A 19434-nucleotide genomic window follows, 5' to 3' on the forward strand; every position below is an offset into this window, starting at 1 on the left:
TTCTGGATGTAGGATAGCATTGGCCGAATCACAAAGGATCCTGCAGGAGACAGACATCAGATAGACATCAGACCTAGACCTACCCACCACCACCACCACCACCACACAGACATGGCTATGAACTGATTCTGTGGGTGAAGAATTGCACCCTGAAGATGGCACTATGGCACCCCAGTTGAGATTGACTTTGTGCAATCTCTAGATTGTATCATTTGGTCAAGTGAACGCAGGACAATTGTAGGCTTACCTTTCCTACACCTCAGCAGTTCTCTAGGAAAGCAAGGTCCTGACTCAATCCCATGCATTGTCTTTTCTGTTTGGCAGGCATGCAGGGAGGGCAGAGAAATAGAAAGTATAGGAAAGGAATAACAAAATGTTCATAACGCCACAACCCTATTACAACTAATGTTAACATTTTGGTATATTTGCTTTGTTTCTTTCTATGGATGTGTTTCTTTACACAGCTGTAATATTTTAAAAGATTTTTAATCCAGTTTTTTTTTATTTTTTTATTTTAATTTAATTTAATTTTATTTTTAAACCTGAAACACTGTATTAGTTTTGCCAAACATCAAAATAAATCCACCACAGGTATACATACGTTCCCCATTATTTCAATGAAAATATACCATAATTTTTTCTCATTACCACAGCATCCACACCTACCATTGTTATTGGCGAGGTGACATTCTATTGAGTACCATACTTAAAATTCCTTTATTGTTCATCATCTCCATTATTTCTTATTCTTTCATAATAAACAATGTCATGATGAACAATCTTATCTTGTAAAATTCTTCATATTTTGAATAATTTCCTTAGTATAGGTTCATATGTGTATTAGTTGCTTAGTTGTGTCCAACTCTTTGTGACCCAATGAACTATAGCCTGCCAGACTCCTCTGTCCATGGGATTTCCCAGACAATAATACTGGAGTGGGTGGCCATTTGCTTCTCCAGGGGATCCTCCCAACCCAGGGATCGAACTCAGATCTCCTGCATTGCAGGCAGATTCTTTACCATCTGAGCTATCAGGGCAGCCCCAGCCTAGGTTTATAGATATGGATTAATTGAGCCACCAAATGTTCCCACAACCTTGTGTCTCCAGAGTAACCATTTACTAGAACCATTTAGTCCCAAGTTCTCCATTAAAAGAAATCATAAATAATGCCCTGTTCAAATTAACTCTGTGTTCGCTTTTTAAAGATGGAGGAGTTTCATGAAAACAAATATTGTTTAATCTGTTTCTTTCAAACTTATTTGACACCATACATTTCTTTCAGTCCGTCTTGTCCTCTCATCATCTGTGGTCAATAGATTGTTTACGAGATGTGTAGAATGATGTTTTGAAAGAGAATTGAGTAGCACTCTGAAGATAAATCCTGCTTCTCAGAAGTCACGTGATAATGGAGTGACTTAGTCACTTAACTTCTATGACATCTTTTCTTATCTATATCCTTAATAATATTACCTTGAGAATCTTATGATAGAACATATATTGAACACAAATTATACACAAATATGTAGGTGTAAGAGTAAGATGAAGTATCCCCAGGTGGCACCAGTGGTAAAGAACCCGCCTGCCAATGCTGGAGACCTACGAGACGTGGGTTTGACCCTGGGTTGGGAAGATCTGCTGGAGGAAGGCATGGCAGCCCACTCCAGTATTCTTCCCTGGAGAATCCCATGGACAGAGGAGCCTAGTGGGCTATAGTCCACAGGGTCGCAAGAAGTCAGACACAACTAAAGCAATGTAGCACGCACACCCAAGATGAAGTATAGATATTTACCATCAGTCCCACTGACTTTTACCATTTCCCTCCCTTCTATTGTGAAAAACAACAGAATGAATACCCATAAAAGTATTTGAATTTTGGTATTAAGAAATCATTTAGAAATAAAATATAGTCTAAAATACTTTCGAAGTGTCAAATAACTAGTCTGCCCAATTCCAAAGAAGGAGAATTTTGTATTTTAACCTTTAAAAAGTGAGAATAACAAGATTAAGGATTCTAGGTGGGTGTCATTTAATACTCAGCTGAGTATGTGAAACCCAAAGACTCTTTTTTTGGTTATTGCTAAGACAAGAGCCCCGCATCTGCTAAGTAGCTTAACTGGTAAGAGACCTCTGTGCCTGTCCAAGATCTTCTCACCACAGGAGGCATCCAGATGCCTTTTGGAACCACTGCATTTTAAAGAAAATGTACTCTGTAACAAACCTGATTCTCCCTTCATATGCAGGGGAGCCTTGTGTTCCCCTCACATTGTAGAAAGAGGGGCTCAATACACCCCATCCTGAATTTTTTGTCTTAAATTGGCAAGGGTTTCCTCTGAGTTTCTCAAGTTGTAAGGAGATGACCATAGAATGGAACATGCATGTCATGTTATTCAGAAGCAAGAAAGCCAGAAGAGGTTGGTGCAAACAAGTTTTAGCTTATGATTTAGGAGGGGGCTCAGCAAACCTGGTTTACTTCTCCCCACTCCTGCCCTCAGATCCAAAGATATAAACCCATAGTGGGGAGGGGCTTATTCAGAATGAAGAAAAGAAAGGGAAAGGGAAGGTATAGATAGGAGGTAATTTTCCTGTGATTAGGGCTTGGTGGAAGAGGATGAACTTTTTAACCAAAGTAGATTCCTAGGGGGCAAGTAGTCAATCATTGTTCAGAAAAAGAGACAAAGGGACTGCCATGGTTCAGCTCAGGTGTGGAGGGAAGGAGATACAGACAGGACACAGGAGAGGAGCAATTAGACCATCACTAGAGTCAGCCAGGGGGAGCAGTGGGGACTGAGTAGGGCAAAGCACATGTTAGAAATGTACTGAGGATTTCCTGCCTGCCTCTGACACCTCAGAAAGACCCAGGTGTTTTCACTTGCTTCTGTTCTTTACCAATTAGTGTCTGCACACCAGAAAAGCGTGTATAGAGTTACTATGAGAAATATTTTACATAGAAATACTGTTTGATATTTTATCAATTAAAGGTACATCATTGTTAAATGGAAAATGCAGAACTTGTGTAGAGGTGACAGTATGATTACATTAAAATGACGCCAAAACATAATTTGAAAAAAGGCATTAATAGCTTCTTTACCCATCTTCTCTGGATGGTGGAACTGTGAATTTTTTTGGTAAATCCTCAATTTTTTCCTAATTTTTCAATTATGATTATTTTTATAATTTAAAAATGTTACATAAGGAAGTAAATCAGGAAGAATTTTTTTGTGAAAGGAGGGAGATCAGTACTGGTCATTTCAGTGTTAATGGAAATAAGTTTAAAAGATGCTTGTCTCCAGGGTATCAAGTTTGGCCTTGCTAAGGGAGTGCATTCCCTGGTGGCTCAGATGGTAAAGAATCCACCTGTAATGCAGGAGTCTTGGGTTCAATCCCTGGGTCGGGAAGATGCCTTGGAGAAGGAAATGGCTACCCACTCCATATTTTTGCCTGGGAAATCCCATGGACAGAGGAATCTGGCAGGCTACAGTCCATTTTGTTGCAGAAGAGTTGGACACAACTTGGTGACTAAACAACAACATCGGTCTTATTGAGACACAAATGACCACCACACTCAGAAAGTGATTTTGGAATGATGGAATATTAATGCATGTATAAAGGTCAATGAAAGAAATGAAGGTGAACTTCAGAATAATTTAACCCAAAACAGTTTCTTCTTTTCTGAAGATCACCCTGCGATTTTATTTGAAATGATGGTTGTAGAAGTTTCTTGAAGATTTTGTTGGCCAACTTGGGACTTTTCTGTGAGGAGCCTAGCTGTCCACCTCAGAGCTGCAGAGAAGTTTTTCACTCTAGTGGACTCACCATGATCAGAGGCATGGTTAGGCGAGCGTGCACAAGTTTTACCAACACCTCTGAGTTAATTGGACTCTGTGCCACTGATCTGGGCTCTGGTTCTGTTTTAAATGAGCAGTCTCAAAATTTCTAATAAACTCTCCACACTGGCGGAGAGTGAGCTCTCTTCCCCACTTTCTGAGATGACTCACATTATCTTCTCTAGTGAAACCTCCTATCTCATACCTGCCCATCCTGAGTTGATAACTTTGCCTCATCCTTCGCTTGAAAACATTGAAACATTCCCTCAACACATCAAGACCTCTCTCTTCCTTGTACCCACACCCAACCACCCATCCCATCTTTGCTCCTTTTATTAAACTAAGAAATTGCTTTTCTTCCTATCAAAGTCCAGTTATTGACACATTCTCTTGATCTTACCCTATCTTGCTTCCTCAAGGAGTCTCCCCAGTGACTTCAATGTCTCCCTCTCTGCTGGAGCATCCCATCAGCCTGCAAACACAACATCTCCTGATTTTACATATGTACATATTAATATATACACACATAGCTTTATATTATACTCCTCTCCTGCCCACTCATCCATTGAACAATCTCAGAGCTCCAGTTTCCCTTCACAAACTAACTTCTTTTTTAACGGTTTTCCCTTTTTATTTTTCTTTTTGTAATACATTTAGATTAGTTGTATGCTTTACTTTTTTATTGGAGTATAGTTGATTTACAATGCTGTGTTAACGTCTGCTATATAGCAAATTGATTCAGTTTTACATATATATGCATTTTAAAATATTCTTTTCCATTATGACTTATTACAGGATATTGAATATAGTTCTCTGTGCTATACAGTAGGACCTTGTTATTTATGCATTCTATATATACTAGTTTACATCTGCTAACCCCAACCTCCTGCTCAATCCCTACCCCTGTTCCCTCCCCCTTGGCAATCACAAGTCAATCCTCTATGTCTGTGAATGTGTTTCTCTTTCATAGATAGGTTCATTTGTGTCATATTTTAGATTCCACATATAAGTAATATATAGTATTTGGCTTATCTATTTGATTTTCTTCACTTAGTATGATAATCCCTAGGTACTTCCATGTTGCTACAATGGCATCAAATCAGATCAGTCGCTCAGTCATATCCGACTCTTTGCGACCCCATGAATCGCAGCATGCCAGGCCTCCCTGTCCATCACCAACTCCCAGAGTTCACCCAGACTCACGTCCATCGAGTCAGTGATGCCATCCAGCCATCTCATCCTCTGTCGTCCCCTTCTCCTCCTGCCCCCAATCCCTCCCAGCATCAGGGTCTTTTCCAGTGAGCCAATTCTTCGCATGAGGTGGCCAAAGTACTGGAGTTTCAGCTTCAGCATCATTCCTTCCAAAGAAATCCCAGGGCTGATCTCCTTCAGAATGGACTGGTGGGATCTCCTTGCAGTCCAAGGGACTCTCAAGAGTCTTCCCCAACACCACAGTTCAAAAGCATCAATTCTTTGGCACTCAGCCTTCTTCACAGTCCAACTCTCACATCCATACATGACCACTGGAAAAACCATAGCCTTGACTATATGAACCTTTGTTGGCAAAGTAATGTCTTTGCTTCTGAATATGCTATCTAGGTTGGTCATAACTTTCCTTCCAAGAAGTAAACGTCTTTTAATTTCATGGCTGCAATCACCATCTGCAGTGATTTTGGAGCCCAGAAAAAAAAAGTCTGACACTGTTTCCACTGTTTCCCCATCTATTTCCCATGAAGTGATGGGACCGGATGCCATGATCTTCGTTTTCTGAATGTTGAGCTTTAAGCCAACTTTTTCACTCTCCACTTTCACTTTCATCAAGAGGCTTTTAAGTTCCTCTTCACTTTCTGCCATAAGGGTGGTGTCATCTGCATATCTGAGGTTATTGATATTTCTCCCGGCAATCTTGATTCCAGCTTGTGTTTCTTCCAGTCCAGCGTTTCTCATAGCTTTGTTCTTTTATATGGCTGAGTAGTATTCCATCGTGTGTATGTATATATGTATATATCATATCTTCTTTATCCATTCATCTGTTGATTGACATTTAGATTGTTTCCATGTCTTGGCTATTGTGAATAGTGCTCACAGGAAAGTCCTTGAGACAGTGGTCCACACAAGTGGTCACCCTACTATTCCTGCCTCCCTATTCATTGCCTCCACACCCCACCAAGGCTGCTCCCATGATGTCACCTGTAACCAACCATACTTTTCAGTTCTTTGGTTCTCTAGCTGCACACTCTGTACTTTTTCCTACTTTTTAAGTCATTTCTATCTTTTGCCAACATCTCCTCCTATACCTGACTGATAAGTATTGGAGTTTCCAGCATGACACCAGCTTCACTTCTCATATTTCTTGAGAACTCTTTCCCCAAGAGTCTTATCTCTTCCCATGCCATTAACTACTATCTCTATGTTACCCACACCCAAACTTGTAACTCCAGTCAAATCTTTTTTCTTCTGGGAAGAGTACAATTGCAGTCAACTGTTTCCTTGTCATCTCAGGAGCATCTCAGATTTAACAAGATCATTCTGAATAGTCTGCCCACCTTAACTAAAAGCAATTTCCCATCCTAACACCTGTCTCTGTGAGTGGCACCATCAACCACCCTGTTACTCAAATTAAATTCAAGGCGTTATCTTTGTTGCTGCCTCCTCCTTCACTCCTCGTCTCTAATCTTTCACCCTGTAATTTCAACTTTCACAACAGATCTTAAATCATCCTCTTTTCTCCACTCTGCCAACAACTTAATCTGAATTACCATTAAGTGTTATCTAGACTATTTCTAGAATTTACTTACTGGTCTCCTGCGTTCCTATGTGGCAACTTCCCAGTAAGCCTCCATTTAAAGCCATTATGGTCTTTATCGTTGCATTTTTAATAAGATGTAAATATGTGAATCCCCTACTCCCAAACCCTGGATGACCTGACCTATGCCTTGCTTCCCCCTCCTTATTCTGGCTACTCTCTCCCTTGCCCACTCTCCTCCTGCTATACTCACTTCCTTTCAAGCCTTTGAGTACATTCATGTCCTTTATGACTCAGGGCCTTTGCATACACAATTCATCTTTTCCCCACTTCTCACAGGGATGACTCCTCATCCTTCAGGTCCTCACTCAAATGCCATTTCCTCAAAGGCCTTCCAGCACTAGCTTCTAGAGAGTGGTGAACTGTGTGTCTATTACTACATCAGGTTTTATCCTTCATAAAATGCATGAACATCTCTCTGTTCATGTGCTATTTTCCCTCTTTCTTCCCCAGTAGAGTGGAAACTCAAGGGAACAGAGCCCAGCCATATTTTATGGAACACCTTGTATCTGGTGCAGAGGGACATGCAAAGGCTTTTCGTATCTCTGTACTTTCCCTTGTGCTTTCCTTGCTGCCTTACCCAAGGGTATTAGTGACATCTCCAGCCTTCAATGACGTTTCCCTGTGCCAAGGAGCAGGTGTGGGGAGGCTGAGTTTCCCACGACTAGCACCACTGGTTCCAAATAGGGAAAGGAGTACGTCAAGGCTGCATATTGTCACCCTGCTTATTTAACTTCTATGCAGAGTACATCATGAAAAATGCTGGGCTGGATGAAGCACAAGCTGGAATCAAGATTGCTGGGAGAAATATCAATAACCTCAGATATGCAGATGACACCACCCTTATGGCAGAAAGTGAACAAGAACTAAAATGCCTCTTGATGAAAGTGAAAGAGGAGAGTGAAAAAGTTGGCTTAAAGCTCAACATTCAGAAAACGAAGATCATGGCATCCGGTCCCATCACTTCATGGGAAATAGATGGGGAAACAGTGGAAACGGTGACAGACTTTATTTTCTTGGGCTCAAAAATCACTGCAGATGTTGACTGCAGCCATGAAATTACAAGATGCTTGCTCCTTGGAAGAAAAGTTATGACCAACCTAGACAGCATATTAAAAAGCAAAGACATTACTTTGCCAACAAAGGTCCGTCTAGTCAAGGCTATGGTTTTTCCAGTAGTCATGTATGGGTATGAGAGCTGGACTATAAAGAAAGCTGAGCGCAGAAGAATTGATGCTTTTGAACTGTGGTGTTGGAGTGTCTTGAGAGTCCCTTGGACAGCAAGGAGATCCAACCAGTCCATCCTAAAGGAAATCAGTCCTGAATATTCATTGGAAGGACTGATGCTGAAGCTGAAACTCCCATACTTTGGCCACTTGATGCGAACAATTGACTCATTTGAAAAGACCCTGATGCTGGGAAAGATTAAATGCAGGAGGAGAAGGGGACAACAGAGTATGAGACAGTTGGATGGCATCACTGACTCAGTGGATGTGAGTTTGAATAAACTCCGGGAGTTTGTGATGGACAGGGAGGCCTGGCATGCTGCAGTCATGGAGTTGCAAAGAGTCGGACACGACTGAGTGACTTAACTGAACTGAACTGAACTGAGCAGCACAAGTGCTAGGCATGTGTGGAGAGTCCATGGGCATCGCTGACACAGCCTCCGGGTGCTAAAGCTAAACCAGGTTCTCTGGAACCATCAACATCCAGAAGCCATGTGGAGGAGGCAGACACCCCTTTCCCCTCCTGTGCCAAGATTTGTTAGCTGGATGCCAAAGCAGTATATCTTCTACTTTCTTTATCTCTACTGTCTTAGAACAGAGTTCTTCAGATTTGCTTCTAAGAACCCAGGAAAACACAGCGCCCCCACTGTTGCTACAGTAGCTTGTTTAGTTATGTTTGTGTGCTATTTTGTTGAACATGGGGAAAGTGAATAACATAAACATATTCTGGGTCTTCTATATTATCCAATACTACCACATCATTTCAATGAACTCAGTCTATTTGTATTTATAACACATGAATGAAAATTGTGATTACATTATGAAATAACGTACAGAGGTTTTGGCAACTGTTTGGAAAGAAAAAATGGTTTAAAAAAAAAATTAGGTCTTTAGTTGGTATGTGACAATCTCAGCATGCCCCAGAGCAGTGTATAAAGAATTCGCATTGCTGTGTTGATCTCTTTGAACATAGCAGATAGCAACCATTGATCCCATTTTTTAAGCGGCACTATACCAAAAATAGTTAGTGCTAAGTTCCCAAAAGAATCCTTTAACAGTTAAAAGTGGTTGACACACTACTTAAACCAGGAAAAACTATCATAAAAATTTTTTTTATTTAAAATTTTTGTTTTGTTAGCAACCCCACATGTCTGTAAGACAAAAAGAGACCCCCAGCTTAGGCAACATGATAAACCTAAGTCCCTGCCATCACAATGTGTTCAAGATCCACCACCAACAACCTCAGTTGGCTGTTTATTAGGTCAAGCTTGGCTCCTTTAAGACGAATTCCGTTCAAGAGGGATGTGTGTACGACAGCCTCTTAGCATCCACCCTTCTTGGTGAATTGATGTACCTTCTCACAGCTTAGACTCAACCTGAAATCTCCACTCTCCTGGCCTGAAGAATGAATAAATGAGTAAAGCAGTGATTGCATGAGATAAAGCATTAATTTACCTGATAGTAGAAAATCCATTGTCTGCTCACTATATGGTTTAATGAAAAGTATTCTGTCTTTCCAGGTCATAGAAGACAGATTTAAGATAGAAAAGGATAAAGTGAAAGCAAAATCTCCCAAGGAGAAGAAGTCCCCATCTGCCAAGGTTGCCAAAGGAAAGGGAAAGGACCAGCCAGAGGCAAACATCGCGGTGAAAAAGACCACCCAGTTAGTGAGGAGGGGGGAAGAGGATGACACCAAACAATACATTGGTCAGTGAGATGCTGCTTTCGCTGCTTGCCCTGTAACCTGTGAACTTGAGAAATCATTCCAATCACTATGCTTAATCTTCCCCAGGCTTTCCCCTTTTTTAAAACCATAAATCCCATGCTCCCCATGACACCTTGGTAGAAAAATATTTCTACTTGCAATTCATTTATGTTTTCAGCCAATATTTCTTTAGCATGTGTCTTGCTATAGGCATATTTTCACAGTGCAAATAAAAGATGAAGTCACAAGCCTATTGTGCTACCAAGCAGCTTAGTGTCTGTTTGGGAACATTTTGAGAAAGTCAGAGACACTTGTAAGGCAAAGCAAAAGTAATTATTGTCACAAATGAAATACAATACCAATAAAATCAGACCAGTTAATTTGTGACTCATGTAGAGCATGTAGCTTCCCGACCTCAACTTCTCCCACTATCTCTTTGTCCTAGATAGAGCAATGAGAATTTTCTTTCATTTAGATTGTCTACATAAAAACTATTCAACTTAGACAGCTATGCGTTATTGCTCCTTCCCATGAATCTGAATGGAGCTACTGTTGTTATGCACATTGTATTTAAATAAGATGGCAGGTCTTCTCATTCTTTGCCAATTTGACTCCCATAATCTCTGCTCTAAACCTACTTACTTAGGAGCAATTATATTATGGATTTCATGGGCAATATCAATACTGATTTGTTTTAGTAACTGAAGAAAAATCACTACTTGAAGATCAAAAGTTTGTGCATCCGTTGCTCTATTTTTAAGTTGATCTTAATGAACCATTGTGAAATGTAATGTTTTCATGTACCATCTAGTATTGATACCAAAGTATGACAATTTTTCTTACCCCTCAGAATCTAACATTCTAATATAAATTCATGTTCTAACACGAATAGAACAATGTAGCCAGGATTAAATCAAGGAGAAAAATTTTAGGAATATGCACAATATATATTTTAAAATTGAGTGCAATAAATAATATTGTTGCTACATAACCCATACTCTGCATCCACACCTATTGACATAAATACACAGAATGCTTTGGTAGGGAGTATGTTCATATTCAATATTTCCCTCTCCTGTAAACACCTCTACTTATAAAATATCACGAAGCTTCAGCTACTCGTAATTCAGGAGTAAAGCCAGATGTTGCTCAAGAGATTAGAACCAAAAAAAATTACAACCTAGACTTTTTTTTTTCTCCACGAAAATCCAAACACATTTTCCATGACGACAGGCCCTCTGTATGTTTGTCTTTCTATTATGCCTTTGTCTCATTTGCAACAGTGATTTAATATTTTGTAAAATGGCCACAGCCTTCTTACTGGAAGGGCAATAATGAAAACCAGTCAACAGGACTGCATTCCAGCCAACCCCACTGCTCTTGGCAAGCCCCGGGGATGATAAACGCATGCATAATGTATGGAGCCATTGAACTGGCTGCGTGCAACCTGTTCTCTTTTAAAATGATGGCTGCTCTTCTCTATGGTATTTTTTGAACAGATGATGAGCCAGATGACGGTGCCCAGCATTACTTTATAGTTGTGGGCTTCAACAATCCTCAGCTATTAGCGATCATGACGGAGCTTGGCATTCCCATAAGCAGCGTGATTAAAATATCTTCAGAGAATTATGAACCTCTGCAGACACACCTGGCAGCAGTTAGCCAACAGCAGGAAAGTTTTCTTCAGCCAGAAGGTATGCAGTCTGCTAAGCAACTTACCGAATCCTTGAATATTACCCACTGTCCTTAAAGAACAAATACAACTTTCTGTCCAAGACATAGTCCTACGATACATATATTATTAAATCCTTTTGAGACTGATTTGCTGTTTATGCTGCTTGCACTAGCCAGGTGTTGTAAATTTTGCAAATTCAAATCATACCCTGTGTTTCTATCCCTGCTTAGCCACAGAGAACATAGAGTTGGTTATCCAATTCCATTTCTCAGGAATTTTGATATATAACTTTTACCCAAAGCATGTGCTGGGTGGATCAACTGTAAAGAATCTTTTCTGCCAGCAGCCACAGTCACCAAATGGCCCTGGGGGGTGGTCATCACTTTGGACTCTTGCTTGGCTTTGCTACTGGTTTATTGCGACAAATCAGAAGGGGCATGTATATTCTGGGCCTTGGACCAGGAAGCTATAGGATGAAGTTCTTCCTACACTGCTGTTCAGCTATTCTGAGCCTCAGCGTCTTCCCCTAAAGGAATTGAACCAGACGCCCTCTATGGGAAGGGAATAAAACTCTACTGTGTGGGTACTAGAATTAGGATTCAGCATAAGCTTCTGTGACCTGGAAGTTCATGCTCTTTTTGCCATATGCTATTTCACTTTTATGTTATTTATTAGTAATATTTTTTGCACAGGACTTTGTAACTTACACAGCCACATCCCAATTTCTATAACATGACATTTAAAAATTTGCCATTCTGGGTTAGAAATAGCTAACCCTGATAATAATAGCTGCCATTTATTGTGCATAGGCCTTGGAACTTGGCTTAATGCTGAGGGCTTTAAGTGTGTTGATTCATGTAGTTTCCATGACAACTCTCAGAAGTATGTTTTATTATTTCCATTTTACAGGAAACGACTTTCAGTCTAGGGGCAGCTATTAAGTAAAAGAGTCAGAATTCAAATCCAGCTATTCCTGTCTCAAAGGCTAGTTGTAACGTTAAATATTTATTATTGAAGCCAATGAGAAAATGCTGACTTCTCTGCCCATGGAATTCTCCAGGCAAGAATACTGCAGTGGTTAGCCATTCCCTTCTTCAGGAGATCTTCCCTACCCAGGGATCAAATCCAGGTCTCCTGCATTACAGGTAGATTCTTTACCATCTGAGCCACCAGAGAAACCCATAAGTTCCACAGTCTTTCTATTAAAAAATATTTAATATATAAAAATAAAATCACAGAAAGAGAAACTTTAGAATAATGAGATCTTAGTAGTAGGACCTATTTAGTTACAGATGGAAAAAAACAAAACATGTCAGACAAATTTTCAAGTGTAACTTTATGGAAAACTGTCATTATTTTACAGTCAGAGTATAAATGCCCAGAGAAACTAGTAGCCATTTCAATGTGGCCTAAAGTTAACTGAAGCAGAAATCATGGACCCAATGTGTTTTTAGCCACATAGGAAGGAGAACTGGATCAACTGCAGTTATGCATCAAACAAATGCTAAAAAGGTCGAAAAGTGGTGTGGCAGGAAAACTTCTCCTCTACAGATACAGTATAGGAGTGCTGGAAATATTGGCCATAGTTAGCTCCCAAAATGTGTGACCTTATTATTATCTTTCTAGACTTCAACTATAAAATAAAGGGGTGGGGAAAGCTCATATTTAATAACAATTTCAGCAGTAAAATCCTCTGATGTTTAATTATATAGTCCAGGTCCAAACACTTCTCAAAATTACCTATATTTGTATTTTCTGGTGCTGTACAGACACTGGGCAAGGTATATGACTCACCACAAGCACCGCGCGTGGGGTGACATTCAGCACTCTCATTTTGCAGTATAAACATGTTGCTCTTATTAGAAATAGAAGCTGAAAAACTGAAGAAAGAGAATGGCATAAAAGAACTTGAAATCTTCTGGAAGTACTTGGAGCCAATCCTGAATAACCAGAAACCAGAAACAAATCTCTTTGATGTCGCTCAGCTTGAATACACAGTCAAGGCTGACAAGTTTCCTTCTGACTGGTCAGACAGCGAGATGTTGGTTAGTACATGCATTAGTGAGACTGACTAGTTTGAACCTGTGACACTGTGCTTCCATTTGCCTCATCCGTTCATTCCACAGATATTTATTGATCACTGTCTATAGAGAAGGTTTTGTGCTAGGCTGGTTTATCTTCAAGACAATGGGCACATTGAATGTCTGATAATGGCTATAGCCTGATACTTCAGCTTTTAGTGTATGAATTAATGTCAAAGGAATAAGATGTAGATGAAGATAAAGCTGGTAATTATTTTATTTGGTGATGTGTGGGTTTGCTTCATACCTTAAGGCTCTAGGCAGCAGAGTCTTAATATATATAAATTATGAAAATACTAAATTTTACAGTTTGTTGAATTATATTGTCTTTCTTTTTTATGCATTAGTTCAAGACATTGTTCTTCTGGGTCCTTGCTTCTATTGCCAAAATTGTATTTTTAATTTATTTGCCTGACAAGGTTTATCTTAATAGAATGACTTGACCCCCAGCCAACAATTAGCAGGCATTTCCTGAGTGTATTTATTGGCCCCCTGCTATTGAGGTACTTGCAGAAAGGCAAGACCAAAATCATGAAACAGAGAAGCAGTGTTCAAGATGCCACACATCTGCATGATCTGTTGTACGAAACACTGTTTCTTACTAATTCAGAAAAAGAAGAATTAGGATGCTCTGAAAAGTAACAAAATCTATATATATGAGGGTGTTTTAAAAAAGAACGTTGAGCAATTACTTATCACAGATATCGGGGAAGATATCCATATCCAGGCACTCCTGTTATAAAAAAAAGAGACCTCTCAGGTCTCTTTCTGGCTGACCACCTGTCCCAACAACCAGGGAACCAGGAGTGTTGAAGCCCTTACAGGGTAATATATGTCAGTATTGAAAGGACTTGAACTGAAAGCAGAGTCCCGGAGAAAGACCACATCAAGTGTGTCCTGAAGGAAGTTGGGAGAAACAAGATGGAAGGGGAGGATGAGTGTCTGTGGACAGTGACTGTGGGTAGCTCCCAAACAAACAAAATGCAAACCTGACCATCTAAGAGGCAAAGAATGACATCAAATCCTGGAGTTTCTGAGCCAAAGGGTAGGCTGCTCATGACCATGGGTTGCCACATGGGCAGTTCGCACTATGAGAATCCCTGATTCTGTTACCTTGAGATGGATGTGCACTGGCTGAATTCTGTGAAAACACTGGGGAGGGAAGCCTAGACTTGAACCTTGAAGGACAGACAGGATTTGAATAAGTAGCAATGGATACATCACAAACACAATAGAGTGTTTCATACAACAGAGCACGCAGATGTGTGGCATCTTGAACACTGCATCTTGTTCATCTTGAACATCTTCAACACAGGTTGAGTGACAAATATTGTCAACATAAGGTATTAGATGTTATCATGTAGAAACAGAACACTTATGTCTCATACTACTGGCAACTATTATTATCGTTGTTTAGTCACTAAGCTGTGTCCAACTCTTCGCAACCCCATGGACTGTAGCCTACCAGGCTCTTCTGTCCATAGGATTTCCCATGCAAAAATACTAAAGTGGGTTGCCATTTTCTTCTTCAGGGGACCTTCCTGACCCAGGGATCAAACCCGCATCTCCCATGTCCCCTGCATTGGCAAGTAGATCCCTTACCACTGAACCATCAGGAAAATCTACCTTGGCAGTAGTAAGAATAAATCCTAGCCTTGATGGGAAGATCCCCTGGAGAAGGGAACGGCTACCCACTCCAGTATTCTGGCCTGGAGAATTCCATGGACAGATGAGCCTGGCAGACGATAGTCCATGGGGTTGCAAAGAGTCAGACACAACTAAGTGACTTTCACTCTCACTAAGATCCATGGAAACAAAGCTGAACGTAGCAAATCTGTGGCTGAGGCAAAGCTGGTTCTTGTGAAATCCCTTGCTTTGCGTCATCCCATTCCTTCATCTAGATATCTTCCTCGGTCCTTTTGTCTCTCAGTCCCCTGCCTCCTAAGCCTGAGCTCAGAAAAGAGTCCACCTGTCCTTCACTACTTCATGTTAAGTTGGGCCCTGTGTCTCTATCCCAGAGATACTTGCATTCCAGGCACTGTCATACTGTGACTACTCCATCCTACTTTCTTGGAGTTCTAGATTATTCCCAGCAAATGTGAGATGTGTTTGGGAAAGAGAAGCTATCGCCCTGGGATCCTGAAACACCATTTCAAAGGCAGCTGTCTACTCTATCTTGATGATAAACCAGCTCTTCTTCCAAGAATTTAAAAATTTATCCTAACTTTAAAACTCACATCCACAAATTTAAGTTTTGTGGAAACAGTCCTCCTCTCATTTAGGCCAAGTTTTGGCCACATACCTTCGAAAGAACTTATGTGCAATTTTGACTTAATAGAGCACAGGAGATCCCAGCCATATAGATCTTGAATCCTCTGTCCATGGGATTTCCCAGGCAAGAATACTGCAGTGGGTTGCCATTTCCTTCTCCAGGAGATTTTTCCTGACCCAGGAATCAAATTTGCATATCCTCTGTCTCACTCATTGCAGACAGATTCTTTACCTGCTGAGGCATCAGGGAAGATGAATCATAATTAAGGGGAGGCAATACAAAGAGTCTTCTAAGGCAGCCTCAAACCAAGAACATTTTGCTCCTGCTCTAACTAGGGCTCCCTTTTGTGTGTCTTATGTCCTCCCCAGACAGAGGCTGAGAGGAGCTGATATGCATTGAGCTCAGGGTAGAAGACATTCCATTGCATCCTCAGTACATAGATGTGAACATCAAGACACACAGTTGCAACTCCAAAAGACCCAGCCCCATTCACAGCATCCTATTTCCTATGCCAGAATTAAATGCTTTCTTTTCATTAGATTTTAATCACTCCATTTTAAAACCAGTTTTTATTATTTTTTGGCCACACCATGTGGCACATGGAATCTTCATTCCCAAACCCAGGATCGAACTGGTATCTGCTGCAGGGAAGTGCAGAATCTTAACCATTGGACTATCAGAGAGGTCCCTAATCACTCCATTTTTTAAAGAAAGTGAATGTGGCTATATTTCCCTTTTTAAAAATATAGAGTGGAAGAGTTTAAATGGCAATTAAAGTTAAGAACTTTCATGTTGAAAAAATAATAGCAGTTTGAAATACTGTTGGGACTTTCCTGGTGGCTCAGACGGTAAAGAATCTGCCTGCAATGCAGGAGACCCAGGTTCAATCCCCGGTTCAGTAAGATCCCCTGGAGAAAAGGAATGGCTACAGACTCCAGTATTCTGGCCTGGAGAATTCCACGGACAGAGGAGCTTGGCAGGCTACAGTCCATAGGGTAGCAAAGAGTTGGACACGACTAAGAGACTAACACATTTACGCACATATGTACCTTATGCACATATACTCCTGACTTCAGAACTAGAAGATTAATGTCTAGAGTCTCTAGTTGGGCTATGAGGTAAATGAGGAAGGTGAATGAGGAAAGCAAATGAGGAAGGTAAACGAGGAAATGAGATCAATCAACTGTGCTGCCCGAATGGACATATCGATTCTATCAGCCACTTTGCAAGTATTTATTGAACATCATCTTCATGCCAGAGCTGTGATCTGGGTCCAACTGCAGCAGACTTTTAGAGCCCAGGCATGCCTTTACAAGGTCCAGTTTGTGAGTGAGCAACCCAGCACAAATAATGGTAGACAAAGAAAGCCTTAAAAGCAGTTCAGTAATAGAGTTGGGTTTCAGAAGAAAAGGCCTTTGGGTTTAATACTGAAAATCAAAATTAATTGTAAACTTAGGATCACTTGAAAAATATAGAAGTAATAAACCTATTTCTAATACAAGTAGCCTACATACATACTGTAGATAGACGGTATTATACTCTCAGCTCTATCTGTAAGTTGATAATGGCCTCACATCCAAGCCAGAAGCCAGCCAAGTCGTCTTTCTCTCTGGAAGAAGGAAAGCATTAGTACCTTTGGCTGCAAACAAGCAGGCTGTATTTCTGCTGAACCCAGGTAACGAAAGCTTTACATCAAATAAATGCCCATCAAGAAGTGCTAACTGCCTATGAACGACATCTGCAACATCTCAAGTTAAGCCCTGGGTTGCTGAAATAATTTTCTGGCTTTTAGCATGTGATTTGCTGTTTGATTTAAAAAGAAATTAGCTAGTTAAGCTAAGGGATAATTGACCAGAAGCTTTTACTCTATTTCTTATAAATACAAGCACACAAAAATATGTTTCTGTGCCAGAATGTGGGCAGAGAATATCAGGTTGAAGTTTTACTGAGGAATTCTCAGCTCTGGAGGGGACCCACGAAGCCCAGACTAAGAGGTGCGCTGTAAGGATGTGCAAAGCTGGCTTGTCTCTGGACTCCTGCCAGGCTGAGTCACTGGCCCCGCTAGGAGCTTTCTCCTTCTACCTTAGCACTTCAACTTGGAAACAGGAGGAGCCTATCTAATCCTCCTGTGCTTTCAAGCAGACTTAATGATAACTGTGCTTTTCCACTTCTGGAAATGAAAGCCAAGGTAATAGAGATATCTGCTCTATGACCTGCTTGCCAGATCATAAAACTTGCAGGTATCATAGCAGTGCTGGTCTATCAGGATCTCTTAGGGTTTCCTCCCTAAAGGTAGCACGGGTGAGGAGAGGAAGAAATCCTGATGGCACCCACACTGCATTGTGCTTGTATGGAGAGTGTGGGAGATTTCCACTGCAATTCTTGTGTGGCCGAGCAGGAGCTCAGCCCCAGCTTGCCTTGGGCTGAGGATGTGGAAATTCCCTATCTCATGAGTTGCTTCAGGAATGGAGATGCCTAGAAAATAGGCCTCTCTGCTGAAGCGAATGAATATGGCATTTTCCACCTTGGTGAAGCATTAATCAGACTCTTACAATATTAGGCAGCCAGAGGCCCTCCAAAGGGAACAGTCTGCATTGTGGTGAACAGGAAGGGCCAGAAGGGTTCAGTGGTTTGGGGACCAGCTGGGGAAGGGCTTCCCTGTGGAAATCATAGGTCTGGCTCTAAGGGAGATAGAAACCATACATCTGATTCCAACGCTATGAAGCCAAGAACTAATTGTTGTTCATTCTCACCCGTAGCTGGGATTGGGCACCGAAATTTTTGAAAATGTTGCCTGTCTGATGTACGACACCCTGGATTGGAAAAGGCAGCACCAGCACTATTTGGAAAGCATGCGGCTTATTAACGTCCCACAGGTGGTTAGTGAGAAGCCTATCTTTGAAGTGACGTTGATTCCTGAGGTAGGCACATGCTGGAGTGTCTTCAGTGGGCCGAACGATTCGTTAAACAACTTAATTTTCACATTTAAAAAACATATGAAGAAAAAAATCACAAATATTGGTAGCAAGGGGACTCCGCCTGCTGCCGTTTAATGGATGAGGGTGGGATCAAGGACCCTAGGCACAGAATTAAAGGTATCCATATGGTAGGGACTTTATGAGGCTCCCCAACTACCTTCCAACTATCATTCCACAGAGGGGATGATAGAACCTACTTTTCAGCCATGGTGCAATAAATAACATCTGGAACCAGGAGGGCTATTGATAACTTAACCACCATGTTTATGAGCATGCTAAGTCACTTCAGTGGTGTCCAATTCTGAGACCCCATGGACTGTAGCCTCCCAGGCTCCTCTGCCCATGGGATTCTCCAGGCAAGATTACTGGAGTGGGTTGCCACGCCCTTCTCCAGGGGATCTTCCCAATCCAGGGGTCGAACCTGTATCTCTTAGGTCTCCTGCCTTGGCAGGCAGGTTCTTTACCACTAGCACCACCTGGGAAGCCCAACCATTGTTATTTAACACCTACTCTGTGCTGATGCTATACCAGGTGCTGGCAATACAATAATGAACAAGATCCATCCCCTGCCCTCCTCACTGAGATTAAGCTTTAAAGGGAACGGCAGTCAAGTCAAAGGTGGTTTCAATTTAGCATGAAGAGTGCTGGGAGGATAGTTCGCTGAGGTTGCAGGAGAAGCCTATAAATATGGCACCTAACCTGCTCCTGAGAAGAGGAGGTTAGAGAGATGGGAATCAAGAAGGCCTTACCAGGCACAGTAAGTGATGGGCTGAAGACTGGGGATGAATTGCCTGGGTAAAGCCTGGTTGGGGATAGGGACAGGGTGGTACTCTCAAGAAAGGGGCAAAGATGCTACAAAGACAAGGA

At 41.2% G+C, this 19434-nt stretch overlaps 1 protein-coding gene across 1 annotated transcript in view; it reads left to right on the forward strand.

Moving 5' to 3' along the window:
* LOC129654860 (sperm-associated antigen 17-like) overlaps positions 1–19434 on the forward strand; it is a 330465-nt gene that overhangs the window by 146440 nt on the left and 164591 nt on the right. Inside the window, exon 2 of the mRNA XM_055584600.1 lies at positions 19277–19324. Coding sequence (XP_055440575.1) covers positions 19295–19324 — 30 coding nt within the window. The 5' untranslated portion in view covers positions 19277–19294. The remainder of the gene's footprint in view (positions 1–19276; positions 19325–19434) is intronic.

Source organism: Bubalus kerabau, chromosome 6 (assembly GCF_029407905.1).
Source record: "Bubalus kerabau isolate K-KA32 ecotype Philippines breed swamp buffalo chromosome 6, PCC_UOA_SB_1v2, whole genome shotgun sequence".
Lineage (NCBI taxonomy): Eukaryota > Metazoa > Chordata > Mammalia > Artiodactyla > Bovidae > Bubalus > Bubalus kerabau.